Below are 18,293 nucleotides of genomic sequence, written 5' to 3'. Positions count from 1 at the left end.
CATGTGACTGTTACATGAGTTGGGACATGTTTTTAAATTTATGAAAATGTATTTATTTATTTAATAAAAGCTTCAGGAAACCTCATCCCGCTCATGGATGAGGTTTCCTGAAAAACGTGAAGGCCGCTTAAGGTTGGACGGGCAGTGTTCTTAAGTGCTTTAATTAATTTCTTAATGGCCTTAATAGGCCATTTACATTTCGGTGGGCGCACAGCCAACTCTGGCACACGCCCGCCGAATGGAATATCGCGATGGCGTGCAGTGACATCGGGACACACGCCCAACGTCATCGCGCGTCATTTTACGCGTTGGCTTGTCGGGCCTGCACCCTGATGGAAAAATCCTGCCCTTCGAGCTAAAATCAGGCCCTATATGTTCAAAGTCTAAATGCTTATAAATTGCAATGAATCAAATTGAAAAATTATATACAAGCAAACAGCTAAAGCTGCTCAAGATTCATACTAACCCTCCACTTTTGTCCATTCAGTAAAATGGACTTCATAATAAAATTGGAGAATTTGCACAATAGCACAAAATGCTCTTGTATTTTAATATACTGACTTTGGTTAATATACCACCATATACAGTAGAAGTCTCCGAATGAAATCACCCCAGTGGAGAGAAGGTTGTTTCCTTTTGCCAAGTGGTCTTAAGTAAAAATCATCAAAACATATGTAGTAATATGCATTACCAATACATATCATCTAAAGTCACCAAGATCCATCTAACAAAGTTTGCATTACATCATAATGGGAGGGAACATAACTGGTTCCTTGAGCTACTTAGGGCTGGATTCTTTGTATGTCAACAACTATGCAATAATATGCAAAATCTATTCAAATAGTTCTGCGACTTATTATATTGATTTGTGAAATATCTAATCTGCACTCATTTCAAATGGTTCAAACTTCTTGGTTAGCTCTGACTACATCATTACATTGAAGTATTTGCAACTGCTAAACCATTAACGGATTAGCCACAAACCCCTCAAAACTCTTCCTACAACCCATTTGTTTTGTTTATCCAACACCAAATAAAACAAGTTTTTAACCTTGCTGATTAACTGACATGTACGGTACAGATACTTGTGTGTGAGAAACGTCTTTGGACATCAGGTCTACAACTTGTATTTTTGCTACCTACTCCTCTCCATTAACAGCATGGTGATCGTGTATAGTGTATGAAGTCTGAATACCTTCTGTAGGACATCTAAAGCTATCAGCACTGCCTCTTGTAGACTAGTCAGCACTGCTTCAGTGTATGATGGAAGAATGAACGGGGAGGCATCAGAGCTGATTGGAACTGACACAGCGCCGTGCAGTATTACACCCAACTTCTTCAGGTCCTCCATGCTGAAGCCCAACTTTATGTGCTGGTACAGAGCCGGGAAGATCTGCACAAGTGCTGTGAGAAATGGCTGACTGGGAATAAAGAACAGCTTATCACAGGTGGTGGGTGGCTTTGTGCTCTCCGAACCTATCTTGTACCAGGTGCTCCATGCAGCCCACCACAGGGCAGAATCCTCAATTTCATCTGCTGCTGTATTCATATCAGCTCCGTTGTATCTTCCTAGCCTCTCTCCCAGTGAATCTGTCCTGGACAAGGCTCTAGGTGGCCCTGGAGGAATCAGCGGCCCCACAAAAACCGGCATATTAACCCCAGAAAGACCTTCTGGCTTGTCGCATTCTTTTACAGGGGTCACAATCTGTAAAATTTCTTGGCAACTCTTTAGAGCTGCCAATGACACTTCGCTGTTCTTGCTCAATGCAGCTGATTGGATATGATTCAATAATACATCCCATGCTTTCGAAAAGTCCCCTGCAACAAATCAAAATAGATGCTGGTAGTAAAGGTTCCAAGGTTTTAAGCGGTCATCTACACAATGCTACAAAAAAATGGACAAGTATTTAGTGAGGTAACAGACATTACCTAAAGGCTGTAGTAAGTATCTCCTGGTATTAAAGATTCTAGCCACTCCAGCCAATGTTAAAACCCATGTCTCTGCCCATTGCTTCTCTGCTGTGTCTCTAGAATGATGAATAAGGATATTTCCACCACCAGACTCGATCTTCTCTTTATCAGCTGTAGTGGATGATTCTCTAACCCGATCCAACAGGGGAAATAAAACCTAACATGAACAGAGAACAAACAGGATTTAAGTACAAATATCTGCCATCAGAATGAAATCAATGCAAGAAGTGCCAGTTCAAACTATTATCTATATATAAGGAGACATATTACTCATATTGATAATGTGAGCTTATACTAGGTGTTGAACGTGACAACTCCTTTTCCAAATGCACTCAATTTTGCTGGAGCTGAAGTCAAATTTTCTTCAAAAGCAAATTCCAACTTTAGTTTTTTTTTAAAAAATTAGAGCATCCCTTATTGCATAGTTTGAGGCAACATATAGATTGCCACATTTTGCGAACTAACCCTTTCTCCCGTGTGACAGCATGCTCTGAAGCATACTGCCAAACCCCCATATATATCTGGCATATTTGATGTTGTTAGGGAGCTTGGACTGTTCTAATGTATGCTGATTTGGAATATGGACATCCTCAATATTACCACATTCTTGGGTCTGCCATTAAAAGCCAGAGCCCAATTCTCAGGACTAGTGGAGAGCATACACTAAACATTCTAGTCTTGGGCTCACTGACAGCTGGAACGCTAGTTGATTAACAGAGACCTGACTCTCAAAAGAATAGCACTACTAAATATATCTGGATAAAAGGTGTTCAGGAAAAAGAGGGAAGGAAAGAAGGGGTGGCAGTATTGATTAAGGAGATCATTACAGTGCCGGAGAGAAAGGATGTCCTAGAAGGACCAAGGACACAATCTATTTGGTTAGAACTATGAAACAACAGATGTACCATTGCATTTCTGGTTGTATTCTAAAGGCCACCAATTAGTAGGAAAGATATAGAGGAACAAATTTTCAAGAAAATTACAGTGAGGTGCAAGAAAGACCTGGGGGCATGCATGCACAAATCAATGAAGATGGCAGAGCAGGTCGAGAAAGGTTAACAAAGTATACAGGGTCCTCGGCTTTATAAATAAGGGCACAGAATTCAAAAGCAAGGAAGTTATGGTAAATCTTTATAAAACACTGTTTCAGCATTGACTGGAGTATTGTGTCCAGTTCTGGGCATCATACGTGGGCTTTAGAAACGGTGCAGAAAAGATTTACTAGAATGGTTCCAAGGATGAGGAATTTCTTGGGCAAACATGCTGAGCATGCGAGCGCTAATCAAGCAAAGAAGGTTTTACCGGCTTGGGCACGTACACAGGATGGAAGGCAGTATGCGGCCCCAAAGATATACTATATGGGGAGGTAGCCCGTGCCAAGAGGCCTGCAGGGCACCCAAAACTCTGATTCAAGGATGTTGTCTAAAGAGACATGAAAGCCCTCAATATCAATCACGACATGGGAAATTCTAGTTGACAATTGAAGCAAAAGGCAACACCAACCATGGACAGGAGTTGTCAAGAAGATATAATAATGCCATTGGAAATTATCTTAAAATAGAATTCTAGTGGGGTCTATGTCCATATGTGTGTCTTAATTGGATTGAAGTCAGCTAGTCTGGGTGCTTTGATGTATAGTAGTTTTGAGATTTTAATTAGATAAACGTAAGGAGGCTAAGAAGGTAACGTGTAAATTTGCATTTGTTAAAAGAAACCGTTCAAGACTGCGGGAGCAATCTTACGCCTAGCTAGAAGATGCCAAGTAATGAGTTTTTTTTTCCAGCTTACTAATAAAATTGGTGGGATGAAAGGATGTTATTGTTAGAAGAGGTGAACTTAAAAGTCTGGTGATACAATAGAAAATTTACATTCAAAGAGAAAGGCATGTATTAAGGAGAATGTGTGTAAGGTAGAGGCATTTTAAGACCCAACAAGTGTGAGAAGCCTCTAGCCTGTAAGCCTCAAATCTGTCTGCAAAGACGCAGAGCTGAAAGAAACTTATTTTGAACGCAAATGTCCAGGGTGCGCTTTGCCAGGTGTTCCTTTAAATCTATGAGATTTACTGTTGCCTTAAGGATGGTATAACTGAGAGTCAGATTAAGTAGGGGATTTTTCCAGTTATTATAGTAGTAATTTTGTAAATGTATGTAATCTTTCTTGCATTAATAAACGTTTAATTTAGTTTTATAAAAACCTCTTGAGACTCGGTGGATGAGTGCAGCTCCAACAACACTCAAGAGGCTTGACACTGCCTAGGACAAAACAGCCTGCTTGATTGGCACCACATCCACTCCCTCCACCACCGATGAACAGTAGCAGCAGTGTGTACCATCTACAAGCTGCAGTGCAGAAATTTATCCTTCAGCACCTTCCAAACGCATAACCACTACCATCTCGAAGGACAAAGGTAGCAGAAAGATGGGAACATCACCACCTAGAAGTTCCCCTCCAAATCACTCACCGTCCTGACTTGGAAATATATCACTGTTCCTTCACTGTCGCTGGGTCAAAGTACTGGAACTCTCTTCCTAACAGCACTGTGAGTATACCTACACCACATGGACTTCAGCAGTTCAAGGCGGCAGCTCACCATTGTACAACAAAATGGGAATCTACACACCAGAGGAGCTGAGGAGTTTGTGGGGGGAGCGGGGGAGGATTAGCCACACAAGAGCTGCGGCATATATGTGTGAGACAGAAACTGAGACTGGAATTTGGGTCTGAGGCAGCAAAATATAGAAAAAAAAAAACATCTCATTAGAGGAACAACTAAGGAGTCTGGCGCCTTGAGGCTGAGGTAGTGGGGGTCTGGAACTGAGAGCCTGCTGGACGACATAGCATGGGAGAATAAATTTCAAGGAAACTTGGGATGCAGGAGAATGCAATGTAATAAGTTAATCTTCACACATAAAACGAAGATTTGGAGTTTCATTACCTGAATTTTGAACTTTATGCTTGCAGCCTAAAATATTATAGCATTAATAAATTTAGAGATCAGTCCAAACTCCAGTTTTGAACATTCATATAAGCATTTTAACTTAATCTTTATAAAAACTTAATATGACAACACACAGTGCTTAACATTTACAAATCGGATAAAATCTGATCTAACAAATAGATTTACCCTAAATGAGTGGAGAGTTCTACTGGACATATTGAGCAAAGAGGCAGCAGGGCCAGAATGGGAGGCAGGTGGCATCCAATGGGCATTCACTGTGGGTTTGAGCTGAGGGGTAGCAATGTCTCAGCAGTTTTCTGGAAGCAGTGTCACAATGGCCAGGCACGAGACAGCACAAAGATAGGGACAGAAGCAGAGGGCCAAATTCATAGAGCACGGTAGGGAATGTTCACAGTACCCTGACAAGAAGTGGCACAGCAACGAGGGAAAACGGTCGGAGGGAAAAAAAATATGAAACTGAGGAAGGGAAAGTATGAAGCTCAGATGTGAAATTGTTACTCAGCTAGAACCCTAGAAATGAAGGTGCCATCTGGTTCACCCAGCCTGCAATATTACGCAGTACAAATGGTTATTTTCTGGCTTTTTCAGTACCTTCCACAACACTGTATGCCAGGTCGTGTGCTGCAATAAAGTTCCATGTGCACCAACTGTAGAGAACAAGGTCTGTCCTCCGCTCTTTCGGACAGCTGGCCTTGGATCTACACACAGTTCTCCCAGCTTTGAGTAAAGGCACAGCCAGAGACAGTCAAATGGTGGAGCAGGATGAAACGGCCGGTTCAGAGGGACTCCCTTTTCCTCTGCTTGTTTCTGCAGCAGAGCTTCTTCCTTGTCTAGTTCTTTCTCAATGATCTCTCCTCGTTGGAAAAAATAGTCTGAAATGTTCCACTGGAGAGAAAACACACAAAGCAAGTTATAAAGATAGAGAAAGGTTGAAGGAGTAACTTAAATACTCAGTTCCTCCTACCCAATGACATCTTCTGGAATTCTACATTCTAAACCAGCTGTGATGAAAGTTAAAATAAATTATGAACAATGATTTTTGTTTAACGATGGTTCTTCTTTAGAATATATACATCTATATATTTTATATATATGCACACGCACAAGAAATATAAATACTTTTAAATATATAATAATCCTAACATGGAAACAATTAGTGTAGATCAATAAGAAATAATCTAGTTCATTTGCTCCAAGTTAACAGAGGGTAAGCATTAAATAAGCAACATCTTTTTTAAAAAGAGCCAAAATTAAATCTTTATCTTCAATAGATTTGTTTGAGATGGAACAGCAGTGCGACCAGGATATAGAGATGGGCACCAACAAAACTGCAAGATATCCAATGTAGGCTATTCTCAGCTGTATCTGAAGTGGTAAACATGTAACTTGACCAGTTTAACGGCTTCTGGCTACTAAAAGCAACAAGGACTGCCAAATTTTTAAGATGTCAACCAAGTTCAACACAACTGATTAAATGTTAAATTGTAATCATTAAACCAGACATTTACCAGATTGCAATGTTACTAAAAGAGTACAACAATCGCAGAAAATGCTGGAAAAACTCAGCAGGTCTGACAGCATCTGTGGAGGGAGAAATACAAAGTTAACGTTTTGAGTCCATATGACCCTTCTTCAGAGCTTCAGGGTCATAGGGACTCGAAACTTTAACTTTGTTTTTCTCTCTCCACAAATGCTGTCAGATCTGCTGAGTTTTTCCAGCATTTTCTGCTTTTGTTTCAGATTTCCAGCATCTGCAGTATTTTGCTTTTATCTTAGCACAATAATTTTCCCTGCTTAAAAGGTTTGGCTTGGTATCTTTAACAGCAAGTTATCATCTTGCGATTATTGTTTTAAAAATGAATAGTTTAATACTCAATTAAAAATGAATCTCAGCGCTGAGGCATGGAAGCTAATTCCACTTTGGGCGCATTCAGCCAAAGTCAGATACAGGCTAAACCTAACTGGATTTAAGATACAAAATTTTGAGTCCAATATAACTCTTCAGAGAGAGAGTCACATTGGACTCGAAACATTAACTCTGTTTCTCTCACCACAAATGCTGCCGGACCTGCTGAACTTTTCCAGAACTTTGTTTTTATTTCAGATCTCCAGCAACTGCAGTATGGTGCTTTTATTTTGGATTTAAGATATATTGTGAAGCAAAGCAGATAATCTCAAGATAGCACCTCTTCATTGCACAAGAGCTTAACTTTCCATCTCCCAAACATCCTTTACAAGGAATGAATGAATTTTTAATTATAGACAATCTTACACTGTGAAACCAAACCCAATTTCATTGAAGAGTTGGCACTGACTTTGACCTTGTTTCAGGTGCATTGCTCAGGATACAAAGGTTGGAGTGCTGAACTAGAAAAGTATTACAAAGTATTTACAGCAAGAAACAGGCCATTCTGCCCAACTAGTCTGGCACTTATGCTCCACCATCCAGCCCCTATGAACAGATCCTTCTAACTCTTCACCTGGACCTGCCTTTAAAATAACTTATACATTGACTGTGTTCTATGGATTGCAATTTGCAGTCATATTGAAGGATGAAGTTCTCATCTATAACTACTTCTTACCAAAAGCCCTATTGACGTCAAGCTGATGTTCAGCTCTTGATTCTGAAGCCCAAAGCTGCCGGCTACATCCACAACAATCTGAAGGCAGGTGCTGGGCATGGTGGGAAGAAAATCAGTCACCACCAACTGCAAGCATTGGAATGCTGTGCGGATTAGAGATTCTCTGCAGAGAGGAAGAAAGCCATCAATTATCCAAGTGAAATCATTTCCTTACCAAGGGAAAGTACTTAACGACAATAAATGCCAAGGCTTAAAACCCTGTCCTAATTAAATCTGTGCTTTAATTACATCTGCATCCTCTAGAGGCAGTGCTTATGGATCAGAAATTAATAAATCAGTCTCCTGCTATGTTAAAGAAGCGCTAAGTTTTGGGATCAGAAAAAAATAGGAGTCAATTACAGCTTCTGGAGCTTTTCCAAAAACAACTTGCATTTGTATAGCACCTTTAGTATAGTAAAACGTCCGAAGGTACTTTACAGGAGCATAACCAGTTTATAGGGCAGGTGACCGAACTCGATCAAATATTTGATTCTTTTCAGTAACATACACCAAAGTACATTACAACTGTGTAAAACGCACTTAAAAATGTTTTCAACATTAAGAATCCAAATTAAATTTGTACTGGACACCTTTTGCTTAATACAACGGTTACTTTTTTTAAGATCTGTATCAAATTTTTAGTTACATATATTTTATGCTGTGTTTTCAGAAGATTAACAGTTATTTTGATCATTTTTATATTAAAAAAAATCACAAAAAATGCATTCTATATGCTTCTACAAAGGCAGCTGCAATATGATTTAAGTTCACATTTGTGAATTAGCATCAGAAGTAAAGTACAATGGATCACATATCTGAGTAAAGTTTACGTATAGTCAGAGAGTCACTTACAGCCAATAAGAGTCAATTCCAGCACCCTCCACAGTGAAATCCCACTCCCCTACTCAGTCGCCCTAGCCCTGCAAGTTTACTTCCCCAAGTGACCATCCAATTTCTTTTTGAAATCATTGATTGTTTCTGCTTCTACCACCCTCATGGGCAGCAATTTCCAGGTCATTACCTATCGCTGTATAAAATAGTTCTTCCTCACATTATCCCTGCATCTCCTGCCCAAAATCTTAAATCCGAGTCCTCTCATCCTTCTACAATCAGCTAATAGGAACAATTTTTCCTTGTCTACCTTATCCAAACTTGTCATAATCTTGTACACTTCCAACAAATCTCCCCTCAATCACCTTTGCTCCAAAGAGAACCCCAGCTTTTCCAAACTAACTTAGTAACTAAAATTGCTCATCCTTGAATCATTCTGGTAAATCTCCTCTGCATGGTCTCAAAGACCTTTACACCCTTCCTAAAGTGTGGTGACCAGAACTGTATACAATGCTGTAGTTGGGGCTTAACCAAAGCTTTATAAAGTTTCAATCTAACTTCCCTGCTTTTGTGCTCAATACCTCTATTTATGAAGCCCAAGATCCCATCGGCTAGGCTAACAACTCTCCCAATGAGCCCTGCCACCTTCAAAAGTCGACAATTCTGCACTCCAAGGTCCCTCAGTTCCCGCACTCTTTGGAACGGTGTTATAACTCTATATTGCCTCTCCATAGTCATATGATGGTGTGAAAAAGAGCCAAGACAATTCAAATATAAATTTGTAATGGATGGAAATGCTGATGCAGGTCTCAGCTATGTTACGTGGAAGGAAGAAGACAACTGCAAAAGAAAAGAACAGCCCCTACTGACCCTTGGTCATTCCGGATTGCTTCTATGACTCCCAGCACCAACGGCCAGCCAGGCCCCAGGCTGTCTCCTTCATTCTGCAGGATCTGAAGCACGCACTCCAATTGTTTCTGTCGGATGTCAGGGTGCACAATATTGGACAACTCCTTCAGTGGGTTCAGCAGCAGCAACTGCAGCCTCTGTGCAGAAACCCAAAAGCAAAGTCAGAGCAAGCAAAGCCAAAAGGCCACCAAGGATAAGACCTTGTCAAGGAACCCAATTTCTAACGCGATTTATAGAAGAATACAGGATCTGAATTTTGCTGAAAAGAGAGACATGGTGCCGAACTTTCTCATCTTGCACTCATCAGGACAAACACAAGAACGCCAAATTTCAAACAATCACAACAATTTATACTACAGGAGAATTTGTTTGAAATTTGGCATTCTTGCATTTGTCCTGATGAGTGCAAGATGAAAAACTTCAGTACCATGTCTCTCTTTTTAGTAATATTCAAGTTCTGTACTACCAAGCGATTATTACTGCATAATCTATGGACACGGACTTTAGGACTTCAGAAATTCAACAGTTTCTTAATAGCTATGCTTCAGTGACAAAATTGAAAAAGATCCCTTGGTCAAAACAAAAGGTTAGACAGTGTATTTTAAATTGGAAGAAAACGAAAAGGCTAGTTCATTAGGTTATTTCCTGAGGGTAGTGACCCATGCAGACAGGTCCATAAAGGTTGGGTATCCTTTGCTGCCTTCTCAACCAAGAGTCCAATTGCTGTTGTATGGCATTCGGCTGCAGAAGGAATCGCAGCTAAGGCTGTTCCTGACTTCATTTGGGACCCAGTGTTCTGTATGGTTCAGTAGCATGCTGCATTAACCAACTGATTGAAACCAAAGATGCCAATACCTATTTGAATCTGAGCTGTTAGTGTATTAGAATTCCATTGCTCAATTTAGACAAAATTGCAGACTTGCAGTAAAATTGATGCTTTAAATGATTGATTTAATGTTGGAAAATATTCCTGCTCTCCTGTCTCCGAGTTTAAGCTAAATCACCTAAATTCAAATAAGGCAAATTTTATGGGTCACAGAAACAGCTTTAATTTTGTACTTGTGTATCTTAAATGCTTTCGCTCAGCAAATCAAAAGTAAGCTTTGGCCATTAGCCACAGATATTTGTGCAGAAATTAATCCTTAAGGCAAAGAATGTTCGAAAATCATCACAAAGCCAGAAAAGATTAGAGAGATGCAGTTTTGAAGCTAATGATGCATTACAGGTAAAAGGCTGATCACAGCAAGGACCCTTTGCAATCTGCCCTAGGTCTCATAACCATTCAGTCAATGATGGTTTTCCTACTGCAACCTGTGCTACTTCATTACATTTGGTTGAAATGACAAATTTCCAATGGGAATGGATTTGTTCTGGAACCAGTTAAGGAGGTGGTCTGATTGAAACCTTGTCCTTCCATAAATAAGAAACGTAACAAGGGCATCATGAGCGCACGCTAGATTGCCATAAGGCTTGGGGCAAAATACATTTCTTCTGTCCTCTGGTCAATAGCAGTATCTGAGTGAATGGACTGTAAAATCTACTCCTGCTCATTCTTTGCTTTAATGAACGAACCTGATTTTGTGATAGTGGTGGATCATGTTTAAAAGACAATCCAGCTTTTAGCAGAGCGGTCACAGCTTCTGCTCCCATCTCCCGCATCCTGGCATTTGGGTGCTGGCACACCTGTGAACCAAATACACAAAAAAAACATTTAGGTATAAAGCAGGAGCCAAACATTTTAAGAAATTGAACCTGCAGAATCCCAAATACATTACTACCTCACTGATATACTAGTGTAATTTTTTAAAATGAAAAATTTGAATAGATCCTCAAGTAAAATCCAGTTTTCAAGTTTGAAATCCTGAATGCACGCCACAAGCGAGAGATCCAATTTATAAAACTAATCTAAGGTTTAGGACTTTGCATCACAAACCCCCACCATTTCCATAAGCAGCCTATTGCTATCAGGGAACCTACGACCTCTTTTTCTATCGTTATGTGCTATTAGGATTCTCAATTACATTTAAAGGTGAAAACTACTTTTCATTAAATTAATGGATTATCAATAACATGCTAGCAAGAATACATTGCAAAGTACCCCCTTGTGTACCTGCTGTAACTTTCAGTCTCAAGTAAGATTTTACATCTGTGAAAATATCACACTGCAACTAATACTAAGTGTCTTGTATAGCCACCATAAGTTGACTTCAGCATGAAAATTCCCAGAAAAACCTGTTAAACTCTTTAGTAAATTAAAAGAACCCGCATAACTTCCTAAACTCAGGAGTGATCAAGGTATACTCACATCATAACTGTGGTGGCAGGGCAAGGCAGCATCACTTTCACTGATGCTGTAGTAACAACATAAAATGCAGTCTGAATATAGAATCACATCTTAATCTGACCCACAGCAAAGTGGAGAAAGACACTCCAGGGAGAGTGTGAATTCTGCTCCACTACAGAGATGAGTTGTGTCTCAACTCCAGACAAGATTAGCAATGGTCTAAGTGAAAACCCTTCTGCACCAACACTAATCTTGGAGCGTCGATCAACCATCAAAACAATCAAGTACTAGCATCAGGATAGACAAGCTTCTTTGCTGCTCATTTTCTAGATGACACTTGCAGCTCTCACACCTCACACAGCCATATCTCTCCACTCAATGTCCCAGGAACAAGAGAGGGCCCACTACAAACTAGGTCCCGACGTAACAATGTTCTACAAATCTTACTGAAATTTCAAACTGGTTCTTAATTTAGACAATAATCAATGCCATTTACAACAGACCCATGCAATATGCAATTTATTCTGGGAGCAGATGACAATTTTATAGATCACTGCCATGATATTTCAAGCGAATGAAAAAACCTATGTGGAATAGAACGCAATAATAATTGAGCACATTCTATTACTGAGCTATACATTTTTACTTAAAGGAGAATTGCAACAGAGGAATAATATTTCAGAAGTACTTCTGCAGGGCCCATTACTCCCACCTTTGTTTGGAGATAGCACTGAAATCATTCATGTGATCTGCTCTGTTTAAATGACGGTCTGACTCAAAGTTATGAAATTCATTATCTTTAATGTCAAGTGATATGTCCCCAATTTTAATAATAGCACATTTAATAATCTGGTTGATTCTTTACTGCCCTCTGCAATGGCATGGCAAGCCACTCAGTTCAAGGGCAATTAGGGATGGAAAACAAATGATGACATGCCAGCGATGCCCATATTTCATGAAAGAATAAAGAAGAAAACTCAGATCCGATACATATACAGTCCCTCTACTAAAGCATTCTGATTTTTGTGTTTAATTCGTTATTTTTTAAGCAATGTAAACAACTCAGAATAGGAATTTAGTAGTTAAGATTTTTTTGAATTATAAATAATTAAAATTGCACAATTTCAAATTAGCAGTTATTGCCCCATAGGAGGTTTATTAATTTTTCTGTATTTGCAATGCAATATTGATCTACACAGATATAAAAACAAAAAAACTGCGGATGCTGGAAATCCAAAACAAAAACAGAATTACCTGGAAAAACTCAGCAGGTCTGGCAGCATCGGCGGAGAAGAAAAGAGTTGACGTTTCGAGTCCTCATGAACAGGTTCTGTCGAAGGGTCATGAGGACTCGAAACGTCAACTCTTTTCTTCTCCGCCGATGCTGCCAGACCTGCTGAGTTTTTCCAGGTAATTCTGTTTTTGTATTGATCTACACATTTCATTCACTTGGAGGCTAGTTCTTGAGCTCCCCTGATTGCTCAGTGAATTTATTAAATGAGTAGCTCAGCTACACAAGGTCCCAGATTCTTTACACAGTTGGTGTTGAGTTGGTAAGGCAGCAAAGGTTTGCTGTCAGCACTTCTGGATTTGGCAGGGCAAAATCACAATGGATCCCTTCTCTGAAATATTATCCTATGAATTGTGACGGAACTGCCAACATGTAGAAAACAGGTGAAGAGGAGAAAGGGGTGGGACAATAAGTGGCAGGGAAAAGGGGATTTTTAAATTTTTCATTAAACTAATTTTATTAATAACTTTCATTAAAAAAAATTAAGCTAGGGCCAAATTTCCAAAGAACGCCCCAATTACAGTGGCAAGTTTGAAATGTTCTTTCATTTAGTTGCACAAATTTTTGGTCTTCTACATTCTGCATGAACATTTCCTTGAATGAATGAGATATCCTTTGCCTCCAAACTGATTTATTTTGAAATGGACTCCCATTAGGTTTACTGTCAACTTGGCTCAGTGCTACTACTCCCACTTCTACGTAAGGAGACTGTGGGTACAAACCCGACTCTAGGGGTGCAAGGAGTTTGGCATCTTTGAAGGTACAGTGTTTAAGAGAGGCTAAAACCTGCTTGCCTCTTCCGGTGGACATGCAAGATTCCATGGCACTATTTCAAAATGAGCATGGAGTACTCCCAGTGTCCTGACCAATATTCATCCTTCACCCAACAGCAGAGAGAGATTATCTGGCAATGCGTTTATTTGTTACTTGTACAACTTTGTTGTGCACACAGTGACGTCTTCCTACATGACAATGACTACATTTCAAAAGTTGCGCAATACTTCATTGCATGTGCAGTACTTGGAATGTCTTGTGGATGTGAAAGGTACTGTACAAATACAAATTCCTTCTTACCCTTAGGCTTATTTTAAAAGTAGCATGAACTCCATAAACAACTACCAGAATGAAGTCTTGTCTCACAATGCAAGATCTCAACTTCCCAGCTCTCTATCCAAAGAGCTCCCTCAATCCTTCCTTTCCAAATTTGAAGGTCAAATTCATTCCATCACTTTTCTAGACTTGTATCCTCTACTGAGAATAAATTACCCAACAGCACAGTACTATCTGATTATAGTGTATATTTAAAACATTGAATTACAGGAATTTGTTAGTAGAACAAAGAGGAAAATGTGTTTATGATGATAACTGAAGTATAAGAGTTCAGGACAAAAACTGTGTCAAGGATGCTTAGATAATGGGGAAGGACTTACCTTCTGCAAAAGACAACAAGAGGAAGCGATAAGAAGGAAAACAGAAAAGGACAGCATGAAGTTGACACATAGAACAATAATTCAAAGTGCTTCACCTGGCAACGACGTGAAGAAAATATTTACGTGGATCACTTCGACTTATAACTTGTAAGAACCACAACTGCAGATTCATTGCTACTTTCTCATGGCTATAAGATTTTCACTATTTCAGAATAATCATGAAAAACAAAACGACAGAAAAAATTCTGCCCTGTGCCAAGTCTTTGGGTATTATATTTGTTATGAACACAGATGTCCTCGCTTAACAGATTATCAATGTTTATGTTCAGCTTTGTCAAACTTTAAATTTTATGCAAAAATAAAGGATCCAATAATGAATATTTTCCTCTCAACTGCCAATGATAGCAACAGGCACTTCCATCTCAAAACAGGGGATTACATGTAGTTTAATATCCCCCTCAATAACCCAAACTAAAGGTGAACAGGTGCCTTAGAAGAGCACTTCACTGTGTTAGAATGAATTTGTTTCCATATCTTTCTTATTGTCTGTCTGGTCAAGTTGAGTCCAACCGCAGGGTAATTTGTCTTGGAACTATGTCCACCGGAAGTTAAAATATGACTTTTCAAATTCTTTTTACTTTGTGGGATGTTCATTCGATTATTTCAATTGGAAACTCTGGTGTTCAAATCTATTTAATCGTCCAACCCATTTAGTTGTAGGTTTGTAAATCGTTGTATTTTTTCAGATTTTTTAAAAACATCATTTATTTCTGAAGCGTTTGGCAAATTGCAAATGTATTATTTATAAACAGTATTTCATATTTATGTAATTTAAATAGAATTCTTCCATCCCACTTTCTGAAATAACCAGGACTTGGTGCTCCAAGTAACTTGCTGCTACATATCAACTTAATATTAAAGACAACAGGTGGGAAGCAAAATATTTGCTGAATTAAAAATATTCATACCACATTAACTCTGATGCAAGTTACATTTAACAGTTAACAATAAATACATTATTATGCTCAGTAAAGGAATGCCATATTCAAAACTTTAAATATGGATTCTGTGTTTGGATAGAGGTTTCTGGAGCTGTCTTTTTTTCAAAATGAACTATTAAGATGGCTAAGGTCAGATGACCTTTACAATTTCAACACAGACTATCTGCAGCTTCTGGGAAGTTCCTAATTGCATCACTCTGGATGGGGCCCTCCCCCTAGAATGGATGTATCAAGATGAATACCATCAGCGGAATTCACACTTCCTATTGTTCAGGGATTTACCCAAAACACAAATCCAGACTCCATGTTTCCGAGTTGGAATCCTAACAATGAGAGCTGGGCTGAAGCCAAATCATCCTGAGCAAGAACAACTTATCCATTATCCCAAATGCATATAGTAATGGCTTTCAGCTAAGCCATTCTGGGTGCACAATTACAATATTGGTCGTGCGAACGAAACTGGCTAAAAATAGCGAGTTTTTATCTGAAGGCCCAGAAAGACCTCAGCAGTCTGCAGAAAACACCGAAAGAGGCAACAGCTGCAGTAAAAGGCTGTGTCATCTTTGCCTTCAAGGACCTGGAGGTCATACATCTTAAAAGAGCCTCCCAGCTGGATTCTAAAACTCCAAATCCATCTGTAAAGAAATTTTACCTCTTGACATGAAAACCACAAGAACCCTGCTTTGTGGCCTGCTATGCATTCATCTCTTTGAGAGAATTCTGCAGCAATCTGGATATCTGACTTCAGCTCTTTGAACCCATCTGAACTATAATTCAAGAGTTGAAAAAGACCCTTTTCTTTATTGGGCCTGCAGCAACTCTTCTACTATGTGCCCAACACACGAACTATTATTTTGATTTAGAACTTGTAAAATTATACTATTTTCTTCAACTGTACATTTCTTGTGTGTGTATGTGCAAGTGTTGAGTGATTGACATGGCGTTTAGGCTTTCAGAGTGAATATGTGAATAAATAATCCTCTTTATTTAAACCCACAAAAGCTTTTTGTTGTTATTCAAATAAACTACATATTCAATGGGGGTTAATGCACATACACCTCCCTTTCCAAAACCATACAGATTACAGACAGGAGGGGAGGGGAATTGGGGGTTTCAGTTTATCTCTCCTACCCTGTCTGCAACAACGCAAATAATTAAAAGTTTTACCTCCAGAAGGTGTCCTGTTAAAGGCCTCCAGAGAATCTCAATTCGGTGCATGTTTACCAATCCTGTTTCTAGCAACTTAGCAACAGCAAATAGGGACGGCTCCTAGTTCAAGAATGAATAAATTAATATCATAAACAAAGCAGATTCACCAGAACTATATCAGGACTAAATCGGTTAAAGCATGAGGGCCAATTGCCCTGACTAGGTTTGCATTCCCTTGAATATAAAAGATGTGGGTGATCTAATTTAAATGGTCTGAGGAGTAAATAGGAGAGATTGAAAGAAACTACTTCCTCTGCTGGCAAGTTCTGAACGCATGGGCATAACCTTAAAATTAGAGCTAGGCAGTTCAGAGGTGATGTCAGGAAACACATAGCCACACAGAGGCTAGTGGAAATTTGGAACACCCCTCTTGCCACCCCCACAAAATACTGCTGACTCTTGCGGGGAGCAGTCAACAAATAATGTCAAAACCGAGGTTGATAGATTTTTGTTAAAGGAGGGTATTAAGGGATATGGAATTAAGGTGGGTAGATGGAGTTCAGACTCAGATTAGCCATGATCTAATTGAATGGAAGGACAGGCTCGAAGGGTTGAATTGGCCTGCTCCTGTTCCTATGCTCCATAATTAAGAATAATTTGCACTTGTGAAAAACTTGGACATCAAAATCGATATCCTCAGATAGCATTCTGACAGGTGTATCTGAAAAGCTATTCGACAGTTTAAACAAGATCTTGTACACAAAAGGCCCTTTTTCAACATCTCGGCATTCAGTGCTTTGTAACAAGATTCACTGCAACAATGTCATTCCAAAGAATTACAGAAGTTAATGTAACAGTCGCCGTCAAGATATTTTGGGAATATAGTTTATTCCTAGAGCTCTTAAAAGGAAACTGAACTAAGTCAAAAAAGAGCTCTTCAGATAAAACTGTACACCCCTTCTTTTAGGTGTAATTATTTTTTTTTTTGCAATGACAAAGTGGAAACACTTGTCAGCAGTTGCTAGGGGAAAAAAGGTGAGAGGCATTTTCTCAGGTTAATGTATCACTTAATACCTGGTAAAGGTGATAAACCTGGGCAGGTGGGGGAGAAGTAACAAGTTACAGCATCAAGTTGATCAATTAAAAGTTCACGGGAAGCACAGAATATGGTTTTTTTAAAAAAAGTACTTCAGAATAAGGTTAAAATAAACTCCAGATACCAGAAAAGCATCTAAGTGTCTATGAAAGTTTCATTTCTCTTATTTAACAATTAGTTAGTGGTCTCAGTTCCAAATTTTCTATAAGCGACTGATTTTCTCTCATGTCCTCTCCCTGTAAGAGATTTACAAATGTGTTCTGAAAACTATAGCAAAACAGAAACTTCACTGGCAGAAACATTTGACCATTTATACAATAGCCATTTTAGGTATCTAAAAACACAAGCCAGCAACAATAGATACTTTTCCATTTGTACCTTGTTGTTCCAAAATGCCATATCCATGGCTTCAGTTGATAAGGAGCACAGAGCATTTATCAAATGATGGAGTGAGACGTCATCAAGATACCTTCAAATGAGATTTAAAACATAAGTTACAAATTGTTTGCAATGGCCCATAATAAAATTACTAATTTTGTTTATAAAGAGATAATTCTCACTGGGAACTCTCGAATAGTCTTGAAAGTATGTTTGAAATCACTGGCAAGTCACTCATGACAGCAGTGGTCAAAACCTAAAGAGGGTTAAAACCATAAATTTGTTATCCATACAATGGTATGCAACATGAACAAGATGAAGAACAAGCTCATATAGTGCTGTGAAGGCCTGACAGCAGAATGTGGCTCAAGTG

The 18,293-nt window shown here is 39.1% G+C and overlaps 1 protein-coding gene across 3 annotated transcripts in view; it reads right to left on the bottom strand.

The window, feature by feature from the left end:
* mon2 (MON2 homolog, regulator of endosome-to-Golgi trafficking) overlaps window positions 1-18,293 on the bottom strand; it is a 129,100-nt gene that overhangs the window by 27,642 nt on the left and 83,165 nt on the right. For all 3 annotated transcript variants that reach the window (XM_041215358.1, XM_041215359.1, XM_041215360.1), the window contains 9 exons: window positions 18,103-18,176; window positions 17,921-18,011; window positions 16,465-16,566; window positions 10,864-10,974; window positions 9,253-9,428; window positions 7,513-7,675; window positions 5,522-5,815; window positions 1,930-2,128; window positions 1,196-1,818 (listed from right to left, as the gene is read on the bottom strand). In XM_041215358.1, the coding sequence (XP_041071292.1) occupies window positions 1,196-1,818; window positions 1,930-2,128; window positions 5,522-5,815; window positions 7,513-7,675; window positions 9,253-9,428; window positions 10,864-10,974; window positions 16,465-16,566; window positions 17,921-18,011; window positions 18,103-18,176 (1,833 nt within the window). The remainder of the gene's footprint in view (window positions 1-1,195; window positions 1,819-1,929; window positions 2,129-5,521; window positions 5,816-7,512; window positions 7,676-9,252; window positions 9,429-10,863; window positions 10,975-16,464; window positions 16,567-17,920; window positions 18,012-18,102; window positions 18,177-18,293) is intronic.

Source organism: Carcharodon carcharias, chromosome 21 (assembly GCF_017639515.1).
Source record: "Carcharodon carcharias isolate sCarCar2 chromosome 21, sCarCar2.pri, whole genome shotgun sequence".
Classification (NCBI taxonomy): Eukaryota; Metazoa; Chordata; class Chondrichthyes; order Lamniformes; family Lamnidae; genus Carcharodon; species Carcharodon carcharias.
This window is presented reverse-complemented; position numbering and strand designations above follow the sequence as displayed.